This window comes from Mesoplodon bidens, assembly GCF_964165515.1.
Source record: "Mesoplodon bidens genome assembly, chromosome: 2".
NCBI classification, from domain to species: domain Eukaryota; kingdom Metazoa; phylum Chordata; class Mammalia; order Artiodactyla; family Ziphiidae; genus Mesoplodon; species Mesoplodon bidens.
Window position 1 is genome coordinate 157,675,745 of NC_138177.1, and position 21,728 is coordinate 157,697,472.

The 21,728-nt window shown below is 54.7% G+C and overlaps 1 protein-coding gene across 7 annotated transcripts in view; it reads left to right on the forward strand.

Annotated features, from left to right (window-relative positions):
* Positions 1-21,728, forward strand: part of STK40 (serine/threonine kinase 40) — a 39,502-nt gene that overhangs the window by 12,659 nt on the left and 5,115 nt on the right. For all 7 annotated transcript variants that reach the window (XR_014017550.1, XM_081255649.1, XM_081255651.1 and 4 more), the window contains 6 exons: positions 7,749-7,868; positions 9,735-9,820; positions 10,134-10,277; positions 12,375-12,602; positions 13,394-13,446; positions 19,309-19,424. Coding sequence is in view for 6 of the 7 variants with exons in the window: in XM_081255649.1 (XP_081111775.1) it covers positions 7,757-7,868; positions 9,735-9,820; positions 10,134-10,277; positions 12,375-12,602; positions 13,394-13,446; positions 19,309-19,424 (739 nt within the window). In the remaining variant the exon portion in view is untranslated. The remainder of the gene's footprint in view (positions 1-7,748; positions 7,869-9,734; positions 9,821-10,133; positions 10,278-12,374; positions 12,603-13,393; positions 13,447-19,308; positions 19,425-21,728) is intronic.

Below are 21,728 nucleotides of genomic sequence, written 5' to 3' on the forward strand. Positions count from 1 at the left end.
TACAGCTGTGACCCCCTGTCTCTCTGGTTTTGGAGTCTGGCTCCTGTCACAAGCTGGTGGACTATCCGTACTTTCTTCTGGGTCCCAATCCAGCGCCTGGCTTCTCGTTGGGTCCTCTCTGTCCCCTGCCCCAATGTGGGCTTCAGTGCCTTCTGGGTGCATAACAGACAGTTCTACACTCTCTGTTTTCTCATTCAGCAGTTTGCCAGGCACTGGGTGGGTTCAGGGAAGCAGAGATGAACTGGGGTTGCTCAGCCTGGAGAGTGGTGGGGACAGGGGAGTCAGACAATGGATACAGCACGGTAGGAGTGGACAGAATGTGCTCTGGGAGCCGGAGGAGAAAAGGACCTGCTGCAGAAGGTGACCCCAGTGAGGACTGAGGGAGAAGGACCAGCCAACCAGGGAGAGGAGGTCAGGGCAAGCGTGTTTATGGCACACTCAGGGAACTGTGAGTCATTTGGTGTGGCTGGATTTATGGGGCATATAAGGGCAGTGAAGCTGGATAGGTAGCCTGGGTCTGGCCAGGCTCACTGAGGAGTTTAGGTTTCTTCTTAAAGACCACAGGAAGCAATGGAGGATGGAGATACTGCAGGCCCAGGTCCCCGAGCAGAGGAGAAAGAGTAGCCTGCTGGCATCTGTTTGTCCAGCCCCAGTTCCACAGGCAGCAGCTGAGGTGGGGGTCTTCTGATGGAGTTGCTCCTGCATCCTTCCTGACCAGCCTGGTGAAGAGCAGTGCCCCGCCATCTTGCAGCGCGTGCAGAGAGAAACCCTGTGAAGAAGATGCGCTATAGAAAGACGCCACCAGGTGGCAGACCTGGAGATTGCGCAGAGACCTCATTTCTTTCCCCCCCCATTCCTTTTGCACAGTGTTTGGCCTGGAGAAAGGGGGGCATTCAAAACAGAACTCCTGTTCGCACCAGGCTGGCTCGGCCCAACAAGTGTGAGATTCCAAATTTTGCCACTGTGAGCTGTGTACCCACAAGAAATCCCTTTGAACCTGTAAATCTGGACAACAGATTCCTCCAGGGTCTTGGGAGCTGTTCCAGCAGGTTGCACTTTCTCTTCTGTCTCCGGGCACCTGAGAGTAAATTGCAAACATCATGACCCTTCACCTCTAAGCACTTTAGCATCTGTCACCTAAGAACAAGGACATTCTCCTATATAACCACAATGCAGTTTTCAAATTCAGGAAATTTAACATCGTATTATCTAATATACAGTCCATATTCAGATTCTGCCAATTGTCCAGTCATGTTCTGTATAACATCTTCCTCCCAGGATCACCCATTTCATTTACTCGTCCCGTCTTCAATCTCCTTTAAGTGAGACTCGTTCTTCAGCCTTTCTTTAACTATCTGACATTGATGTTTTTGAAGCATCCAGGCCTGTTCTGTTGAATGTCCCTCAATTTTAGTTTGCCTCATGATCAGATTGAGGTTATGCATTTTTGGCAAAAAATAAATAACTTAAATGAGGTTGCATCATATCGGGAGTAACATGATGTCAGTTTGTTCTGTTATTAGTGATATAACTGATTATTTGGTTAAGGTTGCAGCTTTGCTTTTTTTTAATTGAGGTATATTTACACATGGTGAATTTCACAGGTCCTTTAACAGTTCAGTCATTTTGACAAATGCACATACCCAGAGTTACAGCCTTTGATCGTAGAAGCTTTACAGCCCAGTGTGTGTGCTCTGTCCCCCTCCCACAATCCTCTGCAAGGGATCCCGGACTAGAGGCACTAGGTCTTAGTTGCAGACCCCTTGCTGCCCCCCAACTTGATCATGATGAAGGACCCATTTGGTATGGCCCCATCATCCTGGACCATCCCTTACTGCGCCTTGAGTTGATAATTGCCAGCTGGTGCTCCAGCCTCTGCTCCCCCATAAACCAGTGAACAGAACAAGAGGATGTGATGCTGTGTGCCTCTGCCTGAAAGAATAGGCCCTCCCCTTGACCCGCAAAACAACTGTACTCTGCCCTCTACTACAGAATTGTACCTGGTACTGCCCAGCACCCCTCTTCCTCCTCAGCAGCTCAGCCAACCCCCAGGCCTCCTGTCCTCCCCACACCCAGTTGAACATGTCACTCAGGCTGGCCATCAGGCCACCCACCCCCACCCCGCCTGTAGTCTCAGGCCAGCAGACAGATGGCAGGTTCAAGGTCTCTTAAGCCTTTAGTCTGGTTACCGTCCTTCTTCTGCCCCCCACCCCAAGTCAGTGCCTAACTATCCCTTTCTCCTTGGGCAGGAAGAAAAATTCAAAGCTACTGTGTTTAGGCTAATAGAAGCACAGTTTATCAAATGCTTATGATATGCCAGTAGGTAGTCTTGCTAACCCTTTTGCATGGGTTATCTCACTTAATCCTTAGACCAACCTTGTAAGGTAGATGCTGTACTCTGGGCTGTGTAGGTACAGAATAAGTATCTCATCTGAGATCTCATCATTGTTAAGTGATGGTATGGTGCTGGGCTTGCAACCAGGTTTGGCTTACTCCAGAGCCCTTGCTCTGACTCAGAGCTTCCCAGCCAGTATGGGTTATGTAGGTCAAGATGGTGATCCCTTTAGTCCAAGAATGACTGGGCTAAGCAGAGGACAGCTGGTGTCCCCAGGCCTTTCACCCCCAAGTGCTGTACAGATGTTTCTGTCTGTACTGTGGCATGGGAAAGACCGAGATGCATTGCTCTGACCACATTGTCCTGTGGACAGAGACCCCTTTCTACCTCCCTCCTGGAGCCTGGGTCTGGCCACACAGACCCTTAACTCATGCGTGGCAAATAGGACTGAGGCCAGGGATGGGTGGGAGCATCTGTGTTCATTTCCACATGCTGGGTGGGCTGGACAGAGGGGCAAGGTCCCTGCCTTCGGTAGACACTACCAGAGATAAAGTCCAGAAGACAGAGGCCTACACAGCTCAGGACCTTTTTACTTGTTTTGTTTTCACAGAGCCAGGAAACATGGGAGTGGGGATAGGGACTGCTGACAGGGACAGCTTGAATCCTGACACCATCGGCTCAGCCTGACCCTGCAGGGTAGACAAGTCCTTAGGCTCCTAGCAGGCATTAGAAGCTGCTGACAAATCGTGGCTACCAGCTGTGGTGTCATCACACACATACACAGAAGTAGCGCACCGGGCCAGGGTCTGCTGCTTGCTCCTTGCGGGGACCGCCCTTGCACTCTGCCTGCACTTGTTCGGTTTGCAAGGCCACCCATCTCTCCAGGAACTCCGACGTTGCAGCAAGAAGCCTACAGCGAGAATGAGTGCAGAACTCTGCGCGCGTGTGCAGGCCCCATGCTGCCCCTCGTGTTTGGGGGCTGGGGGCTCACGATGGCTCTGCGCTTGTGAGTGTCCGCCGCCTGGGCCCACGCATCTCCTCCTGTGTGGAGGCCTGTGGGCATGCTTCTGGGTGCGAGTAGTGGGCCCCTTCTTGCCTTGACCAGGCTTCAGACTGAGCCTTCAGTCAGGCTACAGCCAGGCTTTCAGACTGAGCCGGGAATGCCTCAGTACCCTCTCTCTGGAGCCTACCTCCTTTGGGGGTTGGTGGTATGTCTACCATATTGAACCATGCCCTGCTGTAGGGTGCCCTGCCTGGCTCTGCCCTGCCCAACTGTCCTGTACCCTGTCACACTACAGCCCTGGACTGGGCACGATGGGCCTTAGAACCTTACGTGGTGCTGATGGCCCAGCCTTCGTTTCCTTCTGGGAGAGCTGGGCTCACATCACCCAGCCGCTTTGGTGCAGGATGACCTTAACAGCAAACTGACAGGGTAGGGCCGGCATCCCCTCCTCTGGGCATGCTGTGATGGTGGACACAGAGCTGAGGCCCACAACTTGCACCCCAGGTTGGGCCAAGCAAAGGGAATCTGCTGCTTTCAGGGTGGAGGAGCGCAGCCTGCAGGCGGGGATGCCTCCCTCCTGGCCTCACCCCTCACACGATTGTTGCCTCCCTGAGCTTCCCGTTGAATCCAGGTTCTAAAGAAACTGGCGGGGCCTCCCTGGTGGCGCAGTGGTTGAGAGTCCGCCTGCCGATGCAGGGGATACGGGTTCGTGCCCCGGTCTGGGAGGATCCCATATGCCGCGGAGCGGCTGGGCCCGTGAGCCATGGCCGCTGGGCCTGCGCGTCCGGAGCCTGTGCTCCGCAGCGGGAGAGGCCACAGCAGTGAGAGGCCCGCATACCGCAAAAAGAAAAAAAAAAAAAAAAAAAAAAAGAAACTGGCGTTGACTTGGGAGGACAGCACGTGGAATAGTAGACAGATTTAAAGTTCCAGAGACTTCTAAACCAGGCCTGCTGAGTTCCTGGCAAGCTGAGCTGTGGGCCCAGGAGACACCAGGCAGATGGCTCCCCCTTAGCCAGGCTGGGCCAGGGCCCTTCACCCCAGCCTGAGGACCAGCATCTCTGGAGGGGCCTGGCCCCAAGCCCTTCTGAAACCAGGGTAGCCAGAGCTTCCATATCACAGATCTCACTGGGAAGCCAGGATCCCTCAGAGCGGCCTCCCCGTGGGAGCATCTGTGGGCCATTTAAAGGTGTGTCTCTGGAGGGGGACACATCAGGATGATTTGGGGGGACAGGAGGGGCTTGTTTTTGCTCATCCCACCCGCGAGCCCGCAGCAGCTTCCAGTTGCCCAGACCTGCCTCCTCACACTGCTTGCATCGCCTTCACCAGCTCTGGTGGCGTGAAGGGATGTTCGGGAAGGGAGACAGCCTTGCTGCCACTTCGCCTGCCAGCATCTTTTCCCTCTCCCTGCCCATCTGCTCTCATCCTTCTGTCTGCCTACATTTTGGAGCAACTCCCATGCCATTTGCTTGAGTTGAATCCTTAGTGGGGTGGGTGGGGTCAGGCTGAGCCCACTCACTGTCTGTGCTGCAGCTGCTCCCGGCAAACTGCTGTCTAGACTATGCCTGTGTGTGGGCACCTAGGCAGTGTCTACACAGGTACAGTGACACCACGTGGTGCTCTCCTAGGAACCGGTAAGAGAGAGGAGTCTTAGCGCTCCAGGGAAGGCAGAGAACAGCGCCAGAATGGTAATGAAATCAACTCATCTACCAGGGCAGGGCGGCTGCAGCACAGGGCTGCTGACCCAGTAGGAACCATCAGCAACTGGAGGGAAGGCGTCCAGCCATTCATAGAGTATCTGCTGGGCCAGGCACTGGGGGTAATTGTTTTATGTAATTTTTTTTTCTTTTTTTCTAGTTCTGAGGGATTTTTAGTCTAGTAGTGGGGAAAAGACATTAAGCATATAAGCACACAAATAAATGCATAATCACAAAATATGGAAAGTGCTATGAATGAAAATTACAGGATACCGAGTGAGACTATGACCGTTGGTGTTGGGGACATCAAGAAGGCTTCCCTGAGGAAGTGACATTCACATTGAGAAGGATGCATAGACGTTAGGCACAGAGTGGGAACACTGTTCTAGACACATTACTGCTGAGCTTTTTAGGATTTTTCTAGAAACAGTTGTGTTCTTCCCTGCTTTTGTGTGAATGACTGAATCTACTTCCAGCATGAGCCTCTTTGGCAGAAGTCACAGCTGAGCCTAACGATGGCTTCTGCTCTGTCTGGGGACTGTCAGGGCCTACTGAGTTACCGGATCCTAGTTACTCTCAGGATGAAATCATGGGTCTGCTCCTCGGCACAGCTCTGAAGACAAATTAGGGCTTGATGGGAGTCAGACCTGGTAGATTGGACTAGAAGGGCATCAGGCCATCTCTCCTACTTTCCAGTTCACTGCATGGAGTCAGTCTCCTGGGGTTTAGAATAAGGGCCAGAATGGCAGCATATGAAGTTATAAGCTAACTAGTGAATATGCACCTGTTATCAGAGTAAGGGTACCTTCTAGGCATAAGAGCAAAAACAAACTAAAGGAAAAGAAGACTATTTGACTACATAGACATTTAGTCTTTTTTTTTAATTAAAAAAAGTTAAAAGATTAAGAAAAACTACATCCTATGTCAGTTATAGCCTTAATATATAAAGAGCTCCTAAAAACTCACTAAGACTAATACACACAAAGCAGTAAAAAAATAGAAAAAGAATGTGAACTGGAAATTCATAAAAGAAATAATACATATAGCTAGTAAGCATGTAAAACAAGTCCAACTTCATGAATAATTAAGGAATTGTGAAATTAAACAATGATATACTTTTTATTACTCATCAAATTGGCAGCTTTTTAAAATACTCATTCCTGGTGCAGGTTCTGGGACTTACTCTACCACACTGCTGATGGTATCAATATATAAATTGGCACAGCCTTCCTGAGAGCAACCTGGCAGTGTATGTCACACACCTTTAAAAATGTGTGCCCCATCTGACCCTGTAGTTCCATTTCTTGCAGTTTATCCTGAGGGAGAGAGGCAAATATGCCAAGATGTGTGTGCATAGCTGCTAATAAAAAATATAAAAAGTGGGAAGAATCTCGATGTCCATGAATAGGGGTGTGGTCTGATAAATCATGCTATATATTCTTACCAGGGAGACTAGCTATTTCAAGTGACGCTACAAAAGAATATGGTCATGCAAGGACGTTAATAATGTTTTTCTTGTTTTGCTCTTTTACGGCTTTATTGAGATATGTTTCACATACCATAAAATTCACCCTCATAATATATTTTAGGTGGGAGAAAAGGAGGCTTAGAAATGGTATCATAGCGTGGTCTGAATTTTTGTAATAACGAGAACTGTAAGCATACACACACACATACACACAAACAGACACACAGGAAAGTCTGCTTGAATATTAAGATTATGGGTACCTTATTTGCTTATTTTTGCATGTCTGTATTTTCTAATGTTTCTGCAGGAAATGCCAGTTACTTTTATAAAAAGAAAAAATTATAGAAGCTTAGGGTTCAGTGTTCCCAAGCCCCCTGTGCGAGGGTAAAGTCTACACTCCTAACGTGGCCATCAGGTCCCCTAGATCTGGCCTTTGCTCCCCTCTGTGGGTCACCTATCACCACTCCCTGTACACTCCAGCGACACAGACTACTTGGAGTTTGTTGCTTACGTGCCGTTTCTTACTATGTACGTTTGCTTACCCAGGCCCCTCTGCCTGGAATGACCTTGCCTGTTGCCTGGCCCACTCCAGTATCACCTCCTCAGGGAAGTTTTCCCTGAGCCCCTGCACCCACTCTGGGCCAGAGGCCGCGGGATTGGGCGGCTGGCCTTCCCCGGGCATCCCTATGACCCTCTGCCCTCCGTATGTGGAGCTCCTCCGTGTACGTGACTTTCCTCGCCCCCCCTCCAGCACACTGCCTTCCCGAGGCATGAACTGTAGAGAACTGAAACGAGCAACCGCTTTTTGTTTTGTTTAAATCCAGGTCTAGAGGTTAACGTCTTCTAGAATCTGGCTCCTGTGTCCCCTTTCCTTTTAGGGGAAAGGGGTATTTGGGGAGAAGGCCTCACTTTGGGAACAGTCGCTCCAGGGCCAGCTGTCTATCTCAGGGGACCCCAGTTGGCCTCTGCACAAAACTCTGTGTCCTTCTCTCTGCATTTGACTGGTCCCTTTGAGGTGGGCCAGCTGCCCACCTCTGTAGCCAGTGCATCCAGCTTGAGCCCCTAATTAATCCCCAGTAAAGGAGCCGTGGTCCTTTGTTATCGAGAACCTTCCACGCTCCTCTGGGAGGGGGAGGAGGTGGCAGCGGCAGCTGTGGGATGCGTCCTCAAGTCAGACTCGCAGGCTGGGTTAGCGTAAGGAAACTCGCTGACTTGCTCAGTGAGAAGGCTCTTTTCTGTCTCGTCTAGAGCCGAGAATGAAGCGGAGAGCATCAGACAGAGGAGCTGGGGAAACGTCGGCCAGGGCGAAGGCTCTAGGAAGTGGGATTTCTGGAAATAATGCAAAGAGAGCTGGACCGTTCATCCTGGGTAAGCCTCTGACGGCCGGGTGAGTGGGGTGCCGGGGCAGCACAGTTCGACCCGCAGACACGCAGGGTGCAGCGCCTCGCCCACCCCAGCGTGGGAGCCTGACCAACCCTCGGCCACTTTAAATGGAGTCTGTTGATGAGAGGGGAAGGTCGCTCTGCACCAAGAGTTGTTGTTTCTGTTGTAGCCGCACCAGCCTTAGATTAGTGTCAGCTGAGAGATAGACTGCCTCTTCCCCCAGAGAATCCTATGTGTGCCCCCAGGACATCACCCACAGGAAGCAGACAAGCTGCCTTAGAACCCAAGGTACATCATCCAAGGCACTTCTTTGACCATTTTTGGAGGGCACAACTAAGTTCACAAAGTGTTTGGTACAGCTGCAAACTTCTTACAAATTTGGCCCCAAAACCCTGTAGAACTGGTGGTCTGGAGGAGCAGCGGGACCTTTCTGCATGATGTTCGAAGCCCAGCAAGTCTAGACTGCATGTGTAGGGTTGCAGGTGATTTGGGCTCTGAGGACCCCAACTCTCCTAGCAGCCAGAGACTGGGTGTGACTTTTGCTTTGGGACAGCATCTTGGACTTATGAGTACAAGATAGTTCCAGTTCCAGTCACTCGGCAAACAGTTCATGGAGCCTGCTACCTGCTGGGCCTGTGCTATTTGTCAGGGATGCAGCAGTGATTAAGACAGACAAGTTCCTGGGGAGTTTCCTGGCAGTCCAGTGGTTGGGACTCCACGCTTCCACTTCAGGGGGCGCGGGTTTGATCCCTGGTCGGGGAACTAATAAAATCCTGCATGCTGAGGGGTGCGGCCAAAAAAAAGAATTGGGCATTGGGCAGGACAGTTGGTTGGAGACACAGAGAGACACACTCTAAAGCTAAAAATAAAGACCATTAAGTTAAAAAAAAAAAAAAAAAAAAAGACAAGTTCCTGCCCTCACGGAACTTAACATTCTAGTTAGAAAAAGAAACCGAGAGTAAACAACACACGAGGTCATCATGGGGGTGGGGAGGAGGGGTAAGGGCCTTGAAGGAAGTAAAGAAGATGGTGTGAGAGTAAGAAGGGTCTAGAGAGAGTGTAGACAAGGAAGGTTCTGTATGAGGAAGTGACAGCCAAGGGTAAGAAGGAGCAGCCATGTGAAAAGCAGGGGAAAAGCATTCCAGACAGAAGGAACAGCAAGTGCAAAGGCCCAGAAGCAGGGAAGGGCTTAACATCTCAGGAATGAAGAGTCCAGCATAGCTGGAGTATGGTGAGGAGGGGTGGGGAAACGTGATCAGTTGAAAGCTGGACAGGAACCAAATCATGCAAGACCTTGGAGGCCAAAAAAAGGAATTTTGATTGCATATTAAAAGCAGTGGAGTGCTGTTAAGGTTTTTCAGCAGTGCACTGACACTGTGACGTTACCTGATTTATGCTCTGAAAGCTCAGGGTGCTGCCACAGGACATCCAGCCGTGTCCATCTCTAAAAGTACAGAAGTTCCCCAAAGCTGATACGTGGCTGTATCAGACCGCCAGGGGAACACCTGTTAAAGGGACAGTTTCCTGGGTCCTCACCCTGGAGTCGCTGATTCAGAGGGCCCAGGTTGCAGCTGGGATCTCTGCTTTAACGCATACTCCTCAGAGATTCCAGCACGCACCCCGTGTTGAGAGCCCCTCTTGAGAAATGTGCCTGTAAAAGCCAGGTGTACGCAGGCAGATGCACACATACTGCTCCAGTTCTGGAGGGGAGACCCTGGGTTCAGTGGATGTGAACGTGGTGCCCTCCAGGAGAGAAGATCCAGCCAAAAGCCCACGTGGTGGCACAGTGCCCCACGATGCCATGGTACACAAGGCTCCTGAGAAGTAAGCCAGTGGCTGTCTGCGCCATAGGTCCCCGTCTGGGCAACTCACCAGTGCCAAGCATCGTGCAGTGTTTGGCGAGGAAAGATGGCACGGATGACTTCTATCAGCTGAAGGTAAGTGAGGCACCAGACATGGGGGGCTGGGGACCCCTGGGACATCCTACCAGCCCGGCTTCTCCCTCCTCCCACCTTCTGCTGCCCCACTTGTGAACAAGAGCAGTGCACTTCCTCCCGGGGAGCTCTGTCTGTGCTTGTATCATTTTGCTGTCACATTGGGAAAGACTGTTCCACTTCGTCCACGCACGTGTGGGTGCGTGTGCCAGGGTTGCGTGGGAGGATGTGAAACCCTGCCCCTCCTGTTCTAGTCACTCTGCTCGGAAAAGTAAGGGTTGTGGGGTTTTGTTTTTGTGTGTGTGCCTTCCTAAAGATCCTTACACTTGAGGAGAGGGGCGACCAAGGAATAGAAAGCCAAGAGGAGAGGCAAGGCAAGATGCTGTTGCACACCGAGTACTCCCTGCTCTCCCTCCTCCACACGCAGGATGGGGTGGTTCACCACCACGGGCTCTTCCAGGTGAGTGGCACCTCTCCCGTCCCCACTCCGGCTGGCACTGCTGGGCCCACACCACAGGACCCCCCAGTCTTCCCGCATGCGGAGCAGCGGGACTTCCTGGCGGGTGGCCTGGAGATCTGGCTGGACCAGCGAGCTCCTGCTCTGATGGTGGCAGCCTAGCGGGAATGCACGCGGTTTGCAGCTCGCAGGCTTTCTTTGAAGAGCCGCTTTTCCAGGAAAAGCAGAAAGTATGAAGTTATGTAAAGACACGGGCTCTTTCTAGCTGTGTTGTCAGGAGTCAGCCAGGCCGGGGTGGAAGGGAGGGCGATGAGGAAGGACGGGCGCCGGGGCACTGTGGATCCCCGCCGTTGCCTTTGGTACCAGTCCTTCTGCCTGCCCAGGCATTTCAGCTTCTCTGGCAAGGGTCCCTGAACCCCATACTCAGATGTTCCAGGTCCGTTAGGAAAGGTGCTAATTGGCGACTGGTACCCTGAAAAGAGCCCTCCCCGGGGCAGAACTGAAATTGCGTCTCCAGAAATGAAGAACCAGGTTCAGAATGCTGGAGGGTGGGGGAGGGTTCCTGCTGAGGCCCCTGTGGAGCTTCTGCACCGCTCTCAGCCAGATGCGCTGGCCAGGCCCACTCATGCTTGGATGGACCTGGTACGCTGGAGGCAGCCTGGTGTCAGGGAGGGCACACAGGTTTTGGAGCGGGCAGTCCTGGATTCAGGTGGTGTGACCTCGAACACGTCACTGCCTAAGCCTCAGGTTCCTCATCTGCAAAATGAGAATAATGATAACCGTGCCTTTCGTGTATGGTGGCGGGAAGAAGAATGAGAGGGTGTAAAGCACCGAGCCGTCCCGGGACATACGTGCTCATCACCGTCGTTATATCAGGCAGTAAGAACTCCTTGTCGGCTTGATTTGTTGAGGGAAAACAAGGGGAAAATGCCTCCCAGCCCCACACATAGATCCCACCGAGGTCTTTATTCTTAGATGTGCAATGAGAGGCACCTCTGAAATCTAGCGTGTCCCCTAAACATGAAATCAAATCGGGGGTGATTATGATTTCTTAGTATTTCATCTCTGGTAGCTTCCAGAGCTTGACCCTGGTGTATATCATTTTGGATAAGAGAACCGGAGCGATTAGAGGTATTTCTAGAGTCCTCTGTGTGCCAGACACTGTGCTGGGCCTCTGGGGAAGAGAGGATGAGAGGTATGATCCTGCTCTTGAGGAGAAACGTGGCGTTCAGTCCCCAGGAGTCCCCCAGTCTGCTGGGGCTGGCACCAAGGGCCTCCTCAAGCTGGGAGGATCAAAGTCCTCATGTTGCACCTGTGTTTTCTCTTACTCGAAATACCTTTTCAGCAAGGAAAATGGGTCCAGAACTACCAACCTTGGGGTTGGTAGTGGTACCCGCTTACCGAGCCCTGGCTTACCGATACCGAAGTCCAGGTGCTTACTAAGCACTTGGCATGGTTGTCTTTTCTCTCAGCAACCTGTGAGGTAGGGGTTGCTGGCTCCCTTTCACACACGGGGTACCCGGGTTGGAGAGCTTAGGTGAGCCACCCCAGGTCCCGCAGCTAGGACAAGGTGGAGCCAGGGCCTGAACTCAGCCGTCAGGGGCCAGAGCCGTACTCTTAACCACCATTACACAACTGCCCAGAAGTCCTGCGTCCACGTGATGCAGCCAGTTGTCTTGGACACGCACAACACTTAGCTTCCCCCATCTTGGACCCTGGAAGGAATTTTACATCGGTCATTGCCAGAATCCCTGGGAGTGCCAGGAGGGGAGGATGCCCCGGAGCCCTGAGTGTGCTGCCTGCACACTGAGCTCAGAGGGCCCTTTGGCTTTCAGTGCCCAGCCCTGATCCAAACGCTTTGCAGTAGGATCAAAGCATGAAGTCTGAACCTGAGCTGCTTCAGTCTGAGCCACTGGCTGGGCCTGGCATGGGGGAAACAGGGCAGTGCTGAGCGGCCCATGGGCCTTGCTGCCCAGATCTCAGGCCTCCGCCGCTCTCACACACGCAGGCTTGTTCTAGGCTCCAGAAGAGAGCCCCAAGCCCCTGGCCCTGGCCCTGGCGGGCCCCCAGCCAAGCCCTGGTCTGCCCCCTTCCTCCCAGGACCGCACCTGTGAAATTGTTGAGGACGCAGAATCCAGCCGAATGGTTAAGAAAATGAAGAAGCGCATCTGCCTCGTCCTCGACTGCCTCTGCGCACACGACTTCAGCGACAAGACCGCCGACCTGATCAACCTGCAGCACTACGTCATCAAGGAGAAGAGGCTCAGCGAGCGGGAGACCGTGGTCATCTTCTACGACGTGGTGCGCGTGGTGGAGGCCCTGCACCAGGTGAGGCTCCGCCCCGGCGGCTCCCGCCTTCTCTCCATGGAAAGCCGCCCTTCTGCTGCCACTCAGCGGAAGCAGCTCTGTCCCACCCTCACCCGGTGTGCTTTGCAGCTGGGAACACCCAGAAGGAAAGTGGCCGGATGACACGCACACCTGAGGACACGGTGCTGCAGGCCTCAGCCCACGGCCCTGGGGAGGTGCGGGCAGCCCAGCAGAGCCCCGCGCAGAAATGCCCCAGCAGTCTAGAGGCTAAGTGGGAGATACCCACTGGGTGCAGCCACAGCCTGTCTCTGAGCGTTTCCTAGGGCGCGGGGGGTGTCGGGAACCCCGAGGTGCAGGTTAGGAGAGCCTGGGCCTCCTGCAGACACACAGCTTCTGCGGGCCGAGCCTGCAGTACTTGGTCGTCGGAGCCATGAGGATTCATCTCTGACCCCAGATCTAGGCAGGTGCTTGGGATTTTTTGGTTTCTTTTTTGGTTCTTGGTTTTTTGGTGGGATGTTTGGTAAAGGCAGAGAGAGGAGTGGTTTTCTCCATTGGCTGCTGCCCTAAGGGGAGTAAGAACTGGGGTAAACACCCTGTGTGGGGCAAAGACTGCCTGGGCTCACACGTTCCCCAGTTCGTCCGCGTGGTTAACGAGGCCCTAAGTGGTCCGGATCTGTCTGTGGCTTGCAAGTCAAGGTCCAAGCCTAAAGAGACATGTCTTCCGCAACACCTGGAGAGCCCACCTCTTACAGGCTAGGCCCGACCCTGGCTCTCATCTTCACGGTGCAGACCATGTGCCTGTTGTTTTCCAGAAAAACATTGTGCACAGAGACCTGAAGCTTGGGAACATGGTGCTCAATAAGAGGTAAGCTTCGCTTTTCTTCTCTCGTGATGTAACCTTGGGGTTGGGACAGGCTACGTGCTGCAACTACCCAGAGCCCTGCAGCGTCCCCATGGGGATTCTGACTCATGGGGCCAGGGGATGGGATGCTTGCTTCTGTCTTTCGCCACATGGGAATATGGTGCTTGCTAAGAAGGGGAGCCTTAAAGGCCACAGAAAGGGAGCTCTGGGAAGGATTTCAGCAGTCCCCCTGGTCCATTCATTTGTCATGCCCAGTGGGTGCACAGTAAATGACTATAAAAAATAGACCAATAGGTGACAGAATGACAGATGAGCAAAACAGGCTTTGTCGTGGGTCAGGTTCCCAGGAAACGGACTCTGAGAAGTACGTGCAGGAAGTTTACTGAGGCGCGCTCTCAGGGAGAAGGGGGCAGGATTGGGCTGAGGGAGAAGCTAAACTCGGGGCAGTCACGACGGGGCCTCAGCCTGGAAAGCCAGGGGGCCCTTCAGATGCCCCAAATCAAGTCCGGGGGCACATGGCCCTGTATCCCGACTGTGACCAGCCACCGAATGCAGGCTGCTCCCGGGGGCATAGCTTTGGGCAAGGCAGCTTCCCTTGGCTGAGGAGACTTCCTGGAAAAGGACACAGCTGTGAGTGGTCAGAAGCCGACATTCCCAGCAGCAGGGAGGAAGCACCTCGATATTCGAGGGGATCTGGGCGGCTCACCCCAGCATCCTCGGTGAGCCAGTGGCAGGGGGAGATCACATGAGGCTCCTGCCTCAGGCTGTCACCCCGCTCAGGCAGAGGGTCTGGGCCCCTTCTGAGTGATCTGGGGCAATGGTAGAGGGACACCAACCATGCAGGGTCCCAGGACCGGTGGGAGGAGAGCCCACCCTGTGTGTCACCAAGATCCTAGGGCCGGGAAGGGCACACCTCCCTCACCCGCTCTCCCTGAGCCTCTCATCCTCACCTCTCTCTCACCTCCCGGTGTTAAAGTGGGTCGGAGGGCTTGCAAGTGGCAGGCAGCACACGCCTCATGGCAACAGTGGTGTGGTGGGGGATTTGTTCCATAACGTGGTTGCCCGCCCTGGAGGGGCCTGGGCCCACTATCCCTATGAAGTGGCCAGAGCCACACTGGTCACAGGAAAAGGAGCTCTGGGGAGGGGCATGGGGCACCCGACCCTGCAGTGCCAGCCCGAGATGCCACTGGGAGGATGCTGCTGCCCCTCGGCACTCGGCATGTCCCCAGCCCCACCCGGCACTGGTGCTGCAGACAGTCTCCCAGAGCTTGCCACCTGGGGGCGACCGGAGGGCAGCTGTCACTGTATGAGGGCCAATGTGCAGAGGACGGAGGGGGCAGAGACTCTGGCCATCTCAGTTCATGAAGGATGAGTAAAGATTTGCCTGCTTGGGGCTTCCCTGGTGGCGCAGTGGTTGGGAGTCCGCCTGCCGATGCGGGGGGCGCGGGTTCGTGCCCCGGTCCGGGAGGATCCCACGTGCGGCGGAGCGGCTGGGCCCATGAGCCATGGCCGCTGAGCCTGCACGTCCGGAGCCTGTGCTCCGCAGCGGGAGGGGGCGCAGCAGTGAGAGGCCCGCGTACCACAAAAAAAAAAAAAAAAAAGATTTGCCTGCTTGAGAAAAGTGAAGTGGTTAAAACCTGGTCCTGTCATGCTGCACGGGGAGGAGGGAAGGAAACAGGAGTTCCAGGGCTGCTTGAACCCTTGACCAGCCAAGAGAGAGTTAGGAAAGCCAGGGAAGAATGGGCCCTGGGGGTCAGACCTGGCTCACAGCACACCACTGCCTCTTAATTACCCTTGAGACCGTGAGCACTTGTTCCTTTGATTATTCACCTGTTGATTAAGCCATTCATGTGTTGAGAAGCTGCTGTGGCACCAAGCACTCCTCTGAGCTTCCGTGTCCTCATCTGTGAAAGCAGAGATGATTATGCCTTCCTGCAGAGACTGCCCCTCATAAGCGCACCCTGTGCTAGCCAGCCGGGCCTGCAGGGCCTGTATGCTCGCTCCCTCGGGAGATGAGGCCTGCTGTGTGGCGAGTGGCCAACGAGGATGCCAGTGGCCAGGTCCCGAGGCACCCCAGCCCCAGCTCTGAACTGCACAAGGAGAGAGGAGGTGTCGGAAAGTGCAGACCATCCTGGCCCTGAGAGCGTATTGTCTTCGTGTCGGGAGACTCGGGTCCCAGCCTTCCGTGGGATGTTGGGCCAGTCACCATCCCACTCTGGGCTCCAGGCTCACTGTTCACAAAGTCCGTCTGGCTGCAGAGCCCACAGTCTCCCAGGCTTCCGTGCAGCCATTCATTGGCTCTAAGTGAGCATCCCGAGGGTGCTTATGGGCATGCACCATCAGGGGCTCCTGCGCTGCTAACCAGGCCAGCACCCCAGGCCTCTTTGTCTCTGTGGTGGCTTAGCTCCTGGCTCCCACTTCTCCAGGCCCCCCTAGGTTCTGGGAATGTAGTCAGAAGGTGACACCTCTCTTGAGTAACGCCAGTGTAGCTCTAGCAGCTCTTCTGTGAGTGTCCATGCGTGTGTGTGTCTGTGTGTGCGTGCATGTGCACGCATGGGTGTGTTTCCCCGGGATCGCAGAGCACCCACACCTCATTCAGACCCTGGGTCTTGGCTGCACATCCTTTAACCCTATAATCCCCTGTCTGTCTTGGGCAGACAGAGGTTCTGGCCGCCTCTAACTTGAGTCACGGGTGCCAGGAAGGCGCCGGGTGTGCTGCAGGGACCCACGCTGGCCGCCCAGTGCCTGCTTCCATGTGTCCACGCGTGCACCCCTCCCCTCTTGGGGCCTCGCTTTCATCCTTGCGAAGTCAAGGGTGGACCTGGAGGAGCTCCAGCCCCTTCCTGCCCATCAGGCCAGGCCCTAAGTCCAGCTGGAGAGGCAGCAGACGAGCTGGAGGCTCCCAGCAGGACAGAGCGCTCCCAGGGAGGGAAACAGGGAGAAGGATTTGCAAGGCAGCTGCTAGTTCCCCTGCTGTGGATAAAGGGCAAGGGTCGCCATCTGAAATCCCCTCTGAGGTTGGCTGTGGGTTCTTTCTCCGTCCTCCTTGCTTTCCGCATGGGCACGTTGCACGCCCAGTTCCTAGAAAAGCAGACACACTGTGGTAGCCCAGAGGGCCATAGCTGAAGAGTGACTCACTGAGCAGGCCTTCCTGACACGGAGCTCTCTCCTTGCACCCCTGCTGCCCTTGCCCCTCCTGCCAGGACCAGCCTGGGGAGTCTGGACTCCCAGGGATCTGTGCGCTGCGCTGACTGGGGCAATGGTGGCGGGCAGGGAGCATCGCCAGGCTTCGGGAGGGCTGGGAGCTGACCGTGCGGTTTCCTGTGGGAGAGGCTCCAACCCGGTCCTGCCGCCCACCCTGCAGAGTCTCGGCCGAGCTTTTCTCGAGCCCCACGGGCAGAGAGGGCTGGCAGGTCCTGCCAGCAGAGTGGAGTGGAAGGCCAGCGCGTGGGCACGTGTGCTCCAGGGCCTGTCGTCACAGTGTGGCTCCTCTCACCCGCGACCTCAGCATGCTGTCTTCCCTGGGGTCTCCACTGGTAACCTCCACCAGCTGTGCCCACCGTCTGAGGATGAGATATAATCCGAGCTGGCCCTTAGTAATCAGTCACTGTTTGCCAGGCCCTGGACTCAGCGCTTTCCCTGGGATTATCTTCTTATCTTGTTAAGTCCTAACACAGCCCTGGGAGTTAGGTGCTGATGTTTTCCGTTTTACAGATGAGGAAATTGAGGTTTAACAGAGATTAAATAACATGACCAAGATCACACAGCCAGGAAGTGTCAGAGCCAGGCCTAGAACCCGGGGATCTGACTCCCAAGCCCACCAGACTCTCCCCTGCGCGGTCCTCCTCCCAGCGGCTCAGGCCTCCAGCTGCCGTGGCCAGCTCTGACCAGGCGAGAAAACGCAGTGCGTCTGCTCTGTGGGGCCCTCGTGGACAAGAGGCCTGAGCAGGCCGTATTCAGTGACATGGGCGGTTCTGAGCAGGAGCAGCCCACTTCTTGACGTGATCCTTGCCCGAGACCCTTCGCCTGCCCTCTCAGACTCTAACTGCCCCGGGGGCCACCAGGCAGGTTTCCATGGCATCTGCCAGGGCAGGCCTGGATGGAGGGCAAGGGCCAGCGTTTCCATTTGGAACGCCGGGGACAGACTGGCCTTTGTTTTGCACCAAGCCCTTGCCCGCAGAATTCCCCAAGAAAGCTGAGGGGCTCTCGGAGCCTCGTGCGCGCAGCCGCACACACCTGTGCCTCTGAGCCAACCTCTTCTCCCCCTGGAGGCTCTTCTACGGAGAGGCCGCCTGAGGCCCCTGGTGGGGCTTCCCTTCCTGCCGTCCTCCCAGGCTTCTCCGCCCAGCCAGCCGGCTGACACGGCAGAGGGGCCCTTCCTCCCTGTGCCCCCCAACACAGGCCGAGGAGGCTCTGCACCCGCACCCCACGTCCCCAGGGGTGGCGTACGGCGTCCTCTCTGGGCCCGTTCTTGTTCTCATTGTGAGCCTCCTAGAAAGGACCGGAGCCCAAAGCTGCACTCACCACGGCTCTCTCAGATGGGGGATCTGTGGTTTTCTAGCCAGTGCAGAGTCTGCTGTACAAGACAAGGGGTGAGTCAGCTTGGATGGAATGGAAGGGAAAGCCAGGTGCTGGGCATTGTCCCGGGACCCAGTGGGTACCCCACTGGTGTCACTCAGAGGGCAGAGTCCGAGGTCAGACAGACCGGGGTTGGATCCTGCTCCACTCCTCACTAGCTGTGTGACCCTGGGCAAGTCTCTCCACTTCTCTGTGTCCTGATTGCATCATCTGTGCAGTGGGCCGTGAGAATGTCTCCCTTGTAGGCTGTTGTGAGGGGTGAATGAAAACAGTCCCCGTCGGGCACTCCAGCCAGGGTCTGCGCTTACTAAGCATTAGGTTTTTGGGTTTTTTTTTTAATTTTCTTTCCTTTTCCTTTTTTTTTTAAATTTATTTTAATTTATTTATATTTTTTTGGCTGCATTGGGTCTTCGTTGCTGCACGTGGGCTTTCTCTAGTTGCGGCGAATGGGGGCTACTCTTCGCTGTGGTGCACGGGCTTCTCATTGCGGTGGCTTCTCTTGGTGCGGAGCACGGGCTCTAAGCACGCGGGCTTCAGTAGTGGTGGCTCGCAGGCTCTAGAGCGCAAGCTCAGTAGTTGTGCGTGGGCTCCATAGTTGTGGTTCGCGGGCTCTAGAGCACAGGCTCAGTAGTTGTGGTGCACCGGCTTAGTTGCCCCCCGGCATGTGGGATCTTCCCAGACCAGGGCTCAAACCCGTGTCCCCTGCATTGGCAGGTGGATTCTTAACCATTGCGCCACCAGGGAAGCCCCAGCATTAGTTTTTAGTACTGTTGGTGCCGCTGCAATAATAATAAAAGTGATGACCAAAGGGATCAGCACTGGGGGACTGAAGGGAGGCACTCAAGGAAGGCCTCCAAGACTCTGCTGGACTTCCTCCTCCTCCTGTGTAAATGAGGGAACCAGACTAGGTCTCCAGTTCCTCCCAGTCTACCGATAGATACTATGTGTATGGAGATTGAGGAAATCTCTGCAGTTTTTCCAAGCCCTAAGCTGTAGCCCCAAGACTCAGCCAGGGCGCAGGTTCAGAGGAGCACCCTGAAGCTCCCCTGGTTAGAGTGACTCAGATCCCTGCGGGGACGGCTCAACAGGTGGCAACCAAGCTTGACTGGCCTGTGTCAGCACCCCCAGTGGCACTCCCCATGCAGCTATGGTGAGGCCGGGGGGGCCGATGGAGAAGAAAAGGACGTGGGTGTGATTCCTCTGCTCCTTGGACGAGAGGTGGGGACAGCTGGGGCGCCCGTGGGTACAGACGCCGAGGTTTGTTCACTCTCTGCCTCCCGCCCCCAGGACTCATCGGATAACCATCACCAACTTCTGCCTCGGGAAGCATCTCGTGAGCGAGGGGGACCTGCTGAAGGACCAGAGGGGGAGCCCCGCCTACATCAGTCCAGACGTGCTCAGCGGTATGTGCAGGGCGCCAGGCAGCAGGCCCTGGGGCCTCACACAGCCAGGCTCTGCAGCCATTCATTCAGTCAACAAACTATCTATGGGTGTGCCCCGGGCTAGGTGCTGGGGCTTCAGTGGTGGCCCAAACCAGTACTGTCCCTCCAGGTACAAAATTTGGGGTCCCATGGAGGAAGAAGATGGTAATCATTACACTAGTTACTCTCTGAGATTAGTGCTTGGAAGGAAAGAAACGTGATTTTTGTGAGCATGAAGAATGGGCACTTGAAGACCCTCCCCAGGGAAGTGGCCTTCGAGCTGAGGTTGTGAGAATAGATAGGAGCCCACGAGGGGTGTGACTGGGGAAGGTGGCGCCACATAGTTGAGGAACCACAGAAGGCCCCTGAGGCTGCCACTCAGAAAGTTCAGCGGGAGGCCAGAGAGGTGGGTGGGGGTCCGGCCGCGCAAGGCCTAATGGAGGCCCTGTTGAGAAACGCCATCCTTTAATTCAAGTGCGAGAGGACGCCGCTGAAAAGGTCTTCACTGAGGCTACCGTGATGAGACTTGCATTTCAAAGATATCACTCCCTTTGTTTGTTCATTCATTCATTCATTCATTCATTCATTCTGCTGGTATTTACCGAGGGCCTGCCACGTATGAGGCTCTGTTCTAGACACTTTGGATACAGCAGTGAACAGTCAGACAAACATCCTGCCTCCATGGATGGTGAGCTGACTTTCTAGTGGGGCTGAGACAGGTAATACACAAAATAAGTCAATTATGTAGCTATCACCTTCTGATAAACTGTTAGTGCTGGGTGCTGTACTAAGCATATGACAGGCATCATCTGTATAAAACCACACAGCTACACTGTGAGGTAAAATTTTTACAGATGGGAAAATTGAGGCTCAGAGAGATCAGACCTCTTGTTCGAAGTCACAGCTAATAGTAAACCAGAAAACCAGGAGGCTCGATCCCAGGGCTGCCTCCTGCCCAAGCCCACGCTTCTGTTTCACCGTAGGCTTTCTTTCCTTTATTGCTTGTCCTTCGCCACATGGGGGCCCCTCTCTCTGTCCTGATCCCTCCGGGGACCAAGGGCTCACATCCTCTCCCATCCCTGCGATGCGAAGGTTTCAGGGTTGTCTACAGGGCCCATTATCCCCAGCACTCACACATGTGCCTCCCTCCTCACAGTGGCAGAAGCAGCCTCTTCCCGAGTTGTCACGTGTCTTCCTGTGGAGCAGGCCGCTGTAACTTGCCACGAGCCTTTGCGATCTCCTTGGAGGCCTTCTCCCAGCTGAGGGTTCCGCTGGAGCATCAGGCCTCTCCCAGGGATACCCCTGCAGAGGGCAGTGGTGCCACTCTCCAGGCCTGGGGATTTGGGGTGGAGTCCCTGTGGCCTCTGCTAGAAGGATCTGGGTGCCAGGGGTGCATCCCAACTCCCTGAGCACCCCTCCCCCACCAGCCCAGCCCAGCCTGGATACCCTCCCTGAGAGTCCCGAAAGCATCCCTGTAGTTGACGGAGCCAGAGCTGTGTCAGAGGTGCGGTCTGTGACTATATGCAGGCCTGGGGGTGGATGGGCTGCCTCTGGTCAGGCCTCCTCAGCAGTGCCAGGCTGGGGTGGCCTCCACGTGCAGTCACTCCCACCTGCTGCCCTCGGCCTCTCTCTCTGGCTCTTCCAGACTCATGCCAGTCTTGAAGGATGAAACAGAGGAACCCCCTGCATCAGAAAGAGACCTGGACTGGGAGACCAGAGACCCGGGCTCTGGGACTGGCCTTGTTAATACCCAGCTGTGTGACTTTGGCCCTCAACGCCCCTCTCTAAGCCTCAGTCTCCTTGTGGGTTAAAAGCTGAAAACAGTCCTGCCTCGCTGCATTGTTAAGAGGATGAAGTGGGGCGACTCAAGTGGGTTTTGATCCCAGGTCTGCCTTTCATTGACTCTGTGTGCCAAGCACAGACCTCAGCACCGGGCATGGCCTTGCCCTCACAGTTCATAGTCTGTTTAGTACCTGTGTGACCTTGGGAAAGGTACTGACCTCTCTGGGCCTCTATTTTCTCATCTATAAAATCGGGATGATAATAGCCCCTACTTCATTAGGTCCCTGTGGGATTAAATAAGGCCATAACCTAGTATCTGGCTCAGTAAACCATAACTGGCATTGTCATTACCAAAAGGAAAGCTTGAAGTTCACTGTCCCCTCAAAAGTCAAAGCTCAGGGAAAAGCCACCTGACAGTTAGAGCTCCTGGGAGAGCTTGTCTGCTACAGAGGCCGGACCAGCGCCCGAGGGCTCGCGGTCAGTAGAGCAGGGCTGGTGCTGTGA